The sequence below is a fragment of the Populus trichocarpa genome, chromosome 1 (genome assembly GCF_000002775.5).
Source record: "Populus trichocarpa isolate Nisqually-1 chromosome 1, P.trichocarpa_v4.1, whole genome shotgun sequence".
Lineage (NCBI taxonomy): Eukaryota > Viridiplantae > Streptophyta > Magnoliopsida > Malpighiales > Salicaceae > Populus > Populus trichocarpa.
The window spans coordinates 38,699,332-38,710,243 of record NC_037285.2 but is presented as its reverse complement, the minus strand read 5'-3'; the positions used below and the strand labels follow the sequence as shown (position 1 = coordinate 38,710,243).

General features: G+C 29.7%; 1 protein-coding gene across 2 annotated transcripts; it reads left to right on the top strand.

Annotated features, from left to right (window-relative positions):
• Positions 1-5,006: 5,006 nt before the first annotated feature.
• On the top strand, positions 5,007-10,628 carry LOC7487554 (phosphatidylinositol/phosphatidylcholine transfer protein SFH1). 2 transcript variants are annotated; one of them, XM_024593658.2, is made up of 11 exons: positions 5,007-5,308; positions 5,421-5,446; positions 6,632-6,715; positions 6,840-6,893; positions 7,940-8,017; positions 8,290-8,343; positions 8,524-8,583; positions 8,669-8,764; positions 9,337-9,438; positions 9,549-9,629; positions 10,098-10,628. In XM_024593658.2, the coding sequence occupies exons 1-11, from the start codon at positions 5,248-5,250 to the stop codon at positions 10,410-10,412; spliced, it is 1,011 nt and encodes a 336-aa protein (XP_024449426.1). In that variant the 5' UTR covers positions 5,007-5,247; the 3' UTR covers positions 10,413-10,628. The 2 variants fall into 2 exon arrangements, with proteins under 2 accessions (XP_024449426.1, XP_002300384.1); XM_002300348.4 differs by having other exon boundaries at positions 5,008-5,308; positions 5,418-5,446.
• Positions 10,629-10,912: the final 284 nt, after the last annotated feature.

Below are 10,912 nucleotides of genomic sequence, written 5' to 3'. Positions count from 1 at the left end.
ATCCTTCTTAAATTAGTCTTAGCATTTAAATGTGTGGATCAATATAGTCCCTGGATCCTTTATTTGTGCAATTTCAGTCCAAGTTGACTTTAAGTCTTAAAATTCTATTCAATTGAGACCCAAAATAAACCAATTATGCCCTTATAATTTTAGTGCCTTTTTTATTTTAGTCACTGGACCTTCAAGTCTTCTAATTTTTGTCAAATTGACTCTTAATTCCAAATTTTTTGTTCAATAATTCAACTAAGACCTTCTATGTTTTCACCAACTTAATTTAGTCCTTGAATTTCTAATTTATGCAATTTAGCCATAGTTTTCAATTGTTCTCTTCAATTAAAGTATTAAACTCATAATTAACTGACCTGGACTTCCAAACTTTTCTAACTTGTTCATTTTGATCCCTAGTTTTCTTATTTGTGTGATTATAATCAATTTCAACCATTTTTTCAATTTCTTCAATCAAACCCAAATTATATGTCCTTATTAATTTGATTGGTTGTAAATTGAATCTTTTTTTATGATTTTTCTTGAAAATGACATTTTCTTGGAAAATTTTCTTTAGAAAATTTGGGAATTAATTTGGAATATTTTGAGGATTTTAGGAGGGTGAAAATTTAGTTACGACACTTAGAAGACACATAGAATGTATTCTAGTTTGCATATTCGTGCTAAGGTTGGGGGACCAAAAAAAATTGAAATGTAAAAAAAAATCCTCAAAATGTTCTGAGAATTCTTTTGCATTCTTATTTGGAATATTCTAGGAATTATTTGGTATTTTTATTAAAACCAGAAATATAGTCGTTTTTTCATCAATATTATAACAACTTTATAATTTTCTTTGTAAAATATTTTTGTCGCTGAAACTTTATCTTTACTAAAAATTTATTAATCAAATATTAAATTTATTAATCAGATATTTAATAAATATTAAAAATACATAAATTTTTATTAATAATTAAATATGTTTATATAAACAAAATTAATATCACTTATAATTAATTAATTGACTATATAATATATATACTAACATGGAAACCTTACAATATCAAAATCTTTGAATTGACTCACGACACATGCAAGCAAATATTTTTGAACTAATTCTTATTTTATTTCAGGTTGAGAAAGCGAGAGGCCATGAAAGGTTTATTTTTTTATTTATTTTAAAAGTGTTTTTAAAAAATTATCAAAAATTTTTATTTTTTTCTCTTTTAAATTAATTTTTTTTTGTTATTTTCATATCATTTTAATATATTTATGTTAAAAATAATTTTTAAATTTTTTTTAAATTTTTTTTTAATATATTTCTAAAAAAATATATTTTAAATTCACTTCTACCGCAATTCAAACAGAACATTCTTGCCACTTTGAAATTCGAGCCGTGTGTTTTATTTTTGGAAAGCAGTGCAAGTGGCATGGTGCATAGCAGCCAACAAAATAATTCAGCATCTTTTTCCCTTATCGGTTCTTATTACCTATGTGCAAAAATAAAATAAAATAAAATAAAAAAGCTCTTGTTTGGTAGAATATATACTTGGAGAAAAAAAAATCAAAGAATAGAATATAAATCTTTCAAAGCATAGAACATAAAATATTGGAAGGGATAGTCGGTATCTCTATTGTCAACCAAATGAGTCTATCGTGTGCGTGTGTATGAATGGACCGCCAAATTTTAAAGATAGAAATAATCGTTGTATTTAAAAAATATATATATTTAATTTCTATACTAAATATGTCTGGATGTTTCTAAAATCATTCCATTTAATATTAAGGAGTTTTTTTTTTTATTTTAATATTTTTTAAAATTTTTGGATGATTTTATGACACTTCAAATAATTCTAATATATATATATATATATAAAGAAAACTTTTGAGTGTGTGTGATATGTTGATCTTAGTTAGCATTTCGAAATGACCCTGGAAAATTGAACCGTTCCTGCCTGTTTCTAATAAATTTATATTTTATAGTTCTCACGGAATTTATATTTTATGACTGTTTAATATTCATCTAGAAGACAAACATGACATTTAATCTAAGAAAACTTATGGTATTTTCAGAAAAAAGAAAAAAATATTCAACTTGTTTATAGCATGCTTTTCTGGAAAAGAAAAAAAAAACACAAATTATAAGAATATATTTTCTATACTAAAAAATATATGCTCGATTTTACAAGCGTTTGTTTTTTTATCGTATAATTAAGTAAAAAATAATTAAAAAAATCTAAAAACCTAATGGAGTTCATCTCCCAAATTGTGAATTTAACAAGTTAAGTCGTGAAACTTGAGCCGATCCAATATATTATCGTCTTAATATTAAAAAAAATCAACTTAATTTTTTTTAATGTTTTTAACCAATCACCCGAGTTACCTTTAGACCCCCAAATTAACTAATTAAAGTCAGGTTAAAAATATTTATGATTAATTCATTGAACCAAGTTTAATAACAATATTAAATAATTTTTTATGACCTAAATATTTTTCTAATATTAATTTTTTTTTTATTCGAGATGCATCATAGCTCAACCCAGTAAACTATATATAAAATCTTTGTGATGAGTAACATACAAGCTAATTCAAAAATATCTTTTATCATTAAATGCAGAATAAAGTAATATATATATATATTCATTGTTTAGACGATAGGGGTGAGAAATTTTGAATTTGAGCGGTCCAACTTCTACGTATTGGATTGATATTTGACTAATGAGATTTGTTATATCCCGTTAGTAATTCAAATTTCCCTTTTTCAACTAATTTGACCAGCTTTCAAAATAAAATTGTTTTTTTTTTTTTTTTTTTTTTGAGGTGGCTCTTCTAGATATGCCTTGGTTGGGGTTTGAATCGGTCCTTTACAAAAACAACCAAACGAACCCTTGTATTTTGTTGAATGTGGTTCCTTAGTTGGCAGCCACAATATCGGAAGGTCAATAATTCCAGCCCCGTATTATATAAGGAGGGTTGTCTTTAACCATTTATTATATTATATATTATATATTATATATTATAATTTTTAAATTTATTTATATAAAAAAAAAAACTAAATTGCAACGATGTTTTACGGTGCCTCCGGAAACATAAGCACTATTTACATCATTGTAGCCCTACAGTTACATGAAAATGGTAACTTCGGTCCTCGCGTTTCCCTTTTGTTATATTTTAATTCTTGATATTTTGCTGTTCTACGTGTCGGTTGTCAAAATTTATTTTCATCATTTTTTAGTTTTTAAGTTTTCAAAAAAAAAATTCATTAGAAAATAATAAAAAAATTGAAAATGTTTAGTTGGCCATATTCTAACTATAAAAAAAAATTAAATTTGATGTTAATAAGTTGGTCTTAGATAGAAAAAATTTAATAATAATAGTTTTGCCTGTCAATAATACATGAAAATTAGATCAGGTCCATATAAAGTATTTTTAAATCTTATATGATTTTCAAGTTTTAGGGTGTTTTCAATGTATTCAAGGATTTGAAATGAGTTAATTTATGTTTCTAATTTGTTTTTAGATGAGGATGATCAAGAAATTATTACAGCAATTGATGCATTGTCTGCTATATTTTTTTTAGATGTAGGCATGCGGATCTGGACTAGGCTGACATCGGCCCGCATTTTTCTTTTTTTAGGCTAGGTGTTTAGGCTAGGCCCATGATTTCTTTTCTTAATTGAAAATAAATATAAATTTAAATTAATAATTGCAATGTTATTTAACAAACTATATGATGATATCATACTTCTCAAATGAAATGAGCTTATATTTGCAATCACTTCTTTTTTTTTTTACAATTATACATGAGTGTAGTATGCAAAAAATTATACAAAAAAATGCACATTAATATTCAATGAGAATTAAATAATTTTTAGATTGTTAATTTTCATATGGTTTTCATAAATTAATTATTCTTTGTGTAATTTATAATGTAATGGAATGCAATGAGTTGTTGCATTACATTTCATCATTTGGTTACAAATACTCTTAGTAATATGATGAAAAACTTGTACAAATGTTTTCATTCTAGTCCCTATATATTTTTTTAAATATTTTAGTCTATAAATCTTACTTTTATGTATTTTTATAAATTACAATTTAGTTCTTATAATAAAGAAAACTTCTTATAATTAGATCTTTGTATGACTATTCAAGATCATGTAATTGTTCGTTACAGAGTCTTTATTGCTTGTAATGTAATAAATCATCATAATTGCAATGATATATTACAGTATAATTTTAAATATTACTCAATCTAATATATCATTATATTATAAGATTCATTATATCTAATCATACATGCTGTTAGGATATCATTTGGCTTACTATACTTTTTTTTTTTTTTGTGAGTATAAGAATGCAAAGAAAATCATTTTCAAAGTGTTAACGATTTGTCTGGGAGTGTGATTACGTTATTTTTTAAAGTGTTTTTTACTTGGAAATGCATTAAAATAATATTTTTTTATTTTTAAAAATTATTTTTGACATTATCACATCAAAATAATTTGAAAACATTAAAAAAAATTAATTTGAAATTAAAAAATATTTTTAAAATATAAAAATAAAGATTTCCTCTTTCTTATAAAGGAAAAAAATCACCCTCGCGTGCTTAGCATTTGAATCGATGTAAAATATTAAGTTTCCTAATTGGGTGCTGTGTTATTCTAGTAATGTTAATATATTAAATGAAATGATATGGAAATCTCTTTAATTGGTTGTAATGAATTTTATTAAAAAAATTAAGTTTATTTAAGATTTTTAATAAATTCTTAATAATTATCCGAAATGCATTTGTTAGCCTAACCCTGACTGAAATAATCTTTGAATTAATTTTCGTCCCTGCAGCGCAAACAAAAATTTATAAAATTAAAATATTTTTTTTGTTTAAAATTAATTGTTTTTTAAAGGAAGAGAAAAAAATATAATGCTCCATGGTATACTTCTTTTCAATTTTATTTTTTTTTTTAAAAGAAGTCAACATCTTTCCATTTTTAACAATTCGTTAATTTTAAATAAAAAAAAATAAAAGCAAAACCAGAAATCAGGAATTGTTCACTCTCTCCTCTCTCTCTCTGTGGGATATGGTTTTTTAGTTTAAATTTGGTGACTTTGAGCTCTCAAAAGACACACGCAGAGCGAGAGAGAGGGAGCGAGAGAGAGAGAGGACTGAAGCGGGTGTCTAAAACAGCAGAAGACATCTGTGTTCTGTCTTGGTGTCCTAAAAAGAAAAAAGAAGAACAACAACTTGAAAGAGAAAAACAAGATATGGGCACCACTGCTAATCAAGATCAAGCAATCAAACAATTGCAGTCCATAATGGACCAAAGTCAGCTCACAAAACCCACTTCATATTCTTTTTAAATCGTTCTTTTTACTTTTTCCCGTGAAAATTTGATCTAAAATTACTAACAAAAAGCTTTTTTTTTTTTTTGCAGTAGATGAGTCAATGAAGAACACATATCAGGTTAGTTTCTCTTGGAACTTTGTTGATCTGATTTATTTTTGACTGATTCTTATAGTTATTGAACTATCTGGTTTAGTTGACTGTTTGTTTTACTAAAAATAGATTTTTTTTATTGTTTCAATCAAACATAAACAAGATAATCATACATATACAGTTCCGCTTCGTTTGGATTTGATCTGGGTTTGTTATGATTTGCAGTGTTCTCTTTGTTACTGCCTTTGCATGTTACATGGTCTGATTTATATGTAAAAAGATTGGTGTTTGCTGTATTGTGAAGTTCTTTTGTGTACGAAGCAATTTATTTTGCTATTGGATACTATTCGTTGATCTCCTTTATGCTTTTCTGGTTCAGAAGATAATGCCAACGCATGTTCATTGCACTTATATTTGCTGGATCTTTATACTAGTTGTTGATACTGGAATAGGCTCTAATGATTTTACTGTACTTCCATGAAAATTTTATTTTTCTTTTCTTTTCTTTGTCGGAGCAAAAGTTTGGAGCCGTTTTTTTTTTTAAAAAAAATTTTGAACTCAATTTGATGAAATATCCTGGACAGCACCATAAGATATTAGGATTTCATGATCTTTATGTTTGAAATATACAACTTTTTTTTTTTTGTAAACTTATTTTATTCGAGTAGCAAAAACCTATCGTATTTACTGCATGTTGCCTATAGTCTTCAGATGCTTGAATGGCCTCGTTTCATCATTCTTTCTCAAAATAGGTGTATTGAATTGTATGAATTCAACTTCCTTTTCCTTTTGGTAAATTTGATGAAGAAGGAATTGTCTTGACTCTTTCAAGTGAATGAAATGACAAATAGGTCCAAAAGATATGGCAGCATCAGAAACTAGCATTAAGTTCATAATTTGGGATGGAAATGATCTCAAAATAGGACAATCATCTAGAGAGTTACAATTTCCTTCCAAGTCTGGATTACATGAGTGATGAGACCATTTCTGTGGCTAGTTGCACAGTTCTTCATTCAAGATTTCCTACATTGTAGGAGGATTACAAGGAAAGGACAAAAGAAAGTTTGAGGAATACTTGATGTCATTTTCGATTATTTCTATATCTTCATTATCCTATTGCATTTGCGGTTTCCCCTTCCAATATTTGTTGTATCAAGAAAAGGTATTCTAATAAACAAATGTTCTACTTTAATCTTGTCCTATGATCTGCAGAATATGCACCAGGGCTATCCAACAGAAACTTTGGTTCGGTTTCTCAAAGCAAGGGACTGGAATGTTGCCAAGGCTCATAAAATGGTTAGATCCATTTACTTACAGAGAAGAATGTGATTTAATTTACTAGTCCCTAGGAATTAAATATCCTCTTCATAGTCATTTGTCTTTGGGCCTCATTCCTGCTGTGGTTGCTTTATTGTTCCAGTTGGTTGATTGTTTAGAATGGAGGATACAAAACAAGATCGATGACATGTTAGCGGTGAGTTTTCTTTTTCCTATAATTCTTCGGATGGTTGCTATTTGTTCTTTACAATGCAAAACCTGATTTTCTCTGATTCATCTTGACATGATTAAAAAGTCTGATCATGTTCTACTTGGGTTCTACATTTAGATATGTAGGTTTTTTTCCTGATCCGTTTTAACATATTTAGTGTATGTTAGAAGGAAAACAGGTACAATGATCCACAACCTTTTAAAAATAAATGAAGCAAATGAAGGAGAACCCTCTACATGTGGTAAAACTAGAAAGAGAACCCTCCACAAAGCTTCCCTGTTTTACCTATATGCTCATGCAAGATGATGCTTTCATCTGGAATGAGATGCTGAATAAAAATGTCTGTCTCTGGACTTTGAAGGATAGCTGTTGCTCAAACTGCCCTCTCTTCTTTGAAGTAGACCAGCTGGTTATGCATTTCTTTGTAGTTTGCTGCCTTCTGCATTTCTCAGCAACGTCAGGATGTAAACTCTACCACACAAACTGGAATATAAACCTCCCAAGTGAAAATTAATGTCAGCTACTTGAACATGCTGCAATGTTCCAAACTGTTCTCTTGTTAAGAATTGACTGAAAAAAGATATGCCTGCTGTCTTTTGTGTACAGTTCATTAAATCCGGCACAATGTTTCGTTTTTGGAGCAGAAATTGGCATGCCCAGTTCTTTTCTAAATATATAAATTATATTTTGCAAACTTATGTTGTAGATACTTGTATGACCTTCTTCAGTGCTTCTGTTCAAACTTATGTTGTAGATACTTGTATGACCTTCAGTGCTTCCGTCCAAACGTGTGCTGTAGATACTTGACCTTCAGTGCTTCTCTTCAAAATCTATGTAACAATTGCATAGCTTGCATATTTGATAACACAATTTTTGTATAAGATTGCAAATAGAACGAGGCACCACTCATTGTACTTGTGGTTAATTTTCTAGCAGTTTATAATGGTTCATAGCACATTAGTGAAACAGCTGTGCATTCCATCTGTTGGACATCTTTCATATTATTATTGATTTGATTATTTCTGTCTCAGAAACCAATAATTCCCTCCAATTTGTATAGAGCAGTTCGAGATTCTCAACTTTTAGGATTATCAGGCTACTCTAAAGAGGTATGCATTGATTTTTCCAAGTTCAGTTTTGCCATCCAACAGATATCATTGCTGTAGCCAGCTTGCTGAAGAGGAAGGGGAGGGAGAGGGGGGGCGCTGGTGATTGAAATCCATTTTTCTGTAACAATTTGAAAATTCTGCTTCTTTATGATTTACCTTGTTTTTTTTTTTTTTTTTTTTTTCTGATGCAATCCCCCATAAGATCTTATAGCTGCAAATATTTCTGAGAATTTTTTAACGTAGTGTTTTCCCCTTTTATGCTGATCTTTCAGGGTCTTCCTATAATTACCATTGGTGCTGGGCTCAGTACATTTGATAAAGCTTCTGTAAGGATTTTTCATTTTATTACATCTTTATTTAAATATGAAGGTTAATAATTTGCGTTACTGCAGTGGTGATAATATTGACTAGTATCTTTGAACACTGCTACGTGCACATGTTTTTTTTTTGTATGCAATTTACTGTTCGGTTGTATTCACTTCATCACTGCCTTTGATTGCTTTTAGGTACATTACTATGTGCAGTCACACATCCAAATAAATGAATATAGAGATCGTGTGATATTGGTGGGTTAAGTCTCTTCTGTGTTTATGACAAATAATTATCATTTTTTCTTGTTGCATAGCTGAATTTGGTTAGTTTTTCTTTTAGCCAACTGCAACCAAGAAGTATGGACGACATATTAGCACCTGTCTGAAGGTTTTAGATATGACTGGCTTAAAGCTTTCAGCATTGAATCATTTAAAGGTATCTTTTATGTTAAGCATACTTTTAATCTGTCATTGGTTTCAACTACACAGCTCTCCTTTCTTATTTATCCTTGCATGAATTTGCTGCATTTATTTATACAGGTGCGTTCATTGTACTGTATTACTTTCATGTTATGCAATTGTATTTAGAATCATTTAAAGGCATCTTATACTCGTTTATTGTACTGTTTACCAGCAGTTTAACATGAAGAGTGATCTCTAAATGGTAATTTGAAGCTTTGAAAATTTCCAGAAAGGGAATAGCATATGTAATTGTAGCTACTTGTGAGTGGAATTATCACACAATCACGGCAAACTTTTAAGTTGAACAATGTTCGCCAGTGTTTGTTTTCAGCTGGTGATATCCACTTAATCTGCACTATTATTTTTATGTAGATGCATCTGCAGTTCTGTGGTTCTTTTTGTTTTATGTTTCTCTAAAGAGCTTGTCTAGGTAGAAGGTTTTGCCTTGTTCTCATATTTTATCGACTAATTAGCTTATTTACTCTTGGGAGTCTTCTGAAACTCCCAAGTTCTGATATATATATATATTTTAATCTTCTATTGCAGCTATTGACTACCATGTCCACAATTGATGACTTGAATTATCCAGAAAAAACGGAAACATACTATATTGTCAATGCCCCATATATATTTTCAGCTTGTTGGAAGGTTTGTGTTTGCTTTTTTTCTAGTCTTGAAGAATTTTAGAATAGTTGTCTCAGGAATACGTTACACGGACCCTCTTCAGCAGCTTAAAACATTTTGGAATACTTTGGCAGGTTGTGAAGCCTCTCTTACAAGAAAGGACAAGGAAGAAAATTCAGGTGCTGCAAGGTTGTGGAAGAGATGAATTGTTAAAGGTTAGGTGGTGTAACAAAGCATTGATTCTGAACTTTCTTCTAAGCTTGCATTTCATTTCTAATATCAGCTATGGCTTTTATCTTCTAATGCACCTTTACTCCTGCCACTTAACGCTTTGGTATAGCTTCCTGATAGAGGACCGGTACTTTAAAAAACAAAAGCATGTTACTGAGAAAGAGAGTATTCATAGCAGCTCCTCCCTCATTGTCTTCCCTTCATTTTGCATTTTATATGGCAAATAGGAATTGGGACTCTAGTTACTGGATGATGGCCTTGACTTCTAATCACTCTTATGGGCTGTGATTGTCTTACGTTGTGTTTCTGCAAGGCAAAGCCAACTGAGTTGCTCTTGTTTCATTTCTTCTGGTGTACTTTCCACTTATTGAAGAATGCCAGTCTCGTATACCTCCTCCATGACACAAGCAACTAAAGATGTCTGACCAGGTTGATTTATCACTTGCATGCAGATTATGGATTATTCTTCCCTGCCACATTTTTGTAGAAAAGAAGGCTCTGGTTCATCCAAGAACACTGAGGATGGAAGCAATTGTTTCTCCCCGGACCATGCATTCCACCAACAGCTATACAGTTATATCAAACAGCAAGCTGAACTTCTGGATTCAATTTCACCAATCAAACAGGGGTCAGTCCATGTGGGTTTCCCTGACCCAGACCCCGAAGATGCCAAGATTGCTAGAACAATAGAATCTGAGTTCCACAGGCTCAGGAATCTGAATGGGCTATCTAACTCAGTAAATGGCCTTAAAGTTGATGGTAACTAACAGATGGAGAAGGGGCAGCTTTGACTCGTTGCATATTCATGCCTGCCTACTTTGAAAGCAGGATTGTGTAATTCAGTTATTATGTCATTGCTGTATCAAGCTCGATGCAGGTTTTGATAAAGACGAAACTAATCTGTAGGCTGACAAAACCACCTTCGAGTGGATTATTATATTCCAGTTTCAAATATCAGGAAGCACTTTTATTGCTTCACACAATGTGGTTTCCATTCTGATACTTCACTTTCTTATTTTTGCTGTCAAAAATGCTTTTGAATTTTTTTTGTTAATTTTTTTTATATATATTTGTGAATTTTTATGATATGTTATATTAAAAATAAATTTTTTAAAATAAAAAAAAATGTTATTTTGATTCTGAAAAACTCTAACAAACAATCATTATTTTGTCAAAAATATTAATTTTAATAAATTTCAAGAAATAAAAAATGAGCAATTATAATAAATATTGTGGGGAAATCATTATAGATAAAAGATATTTTATC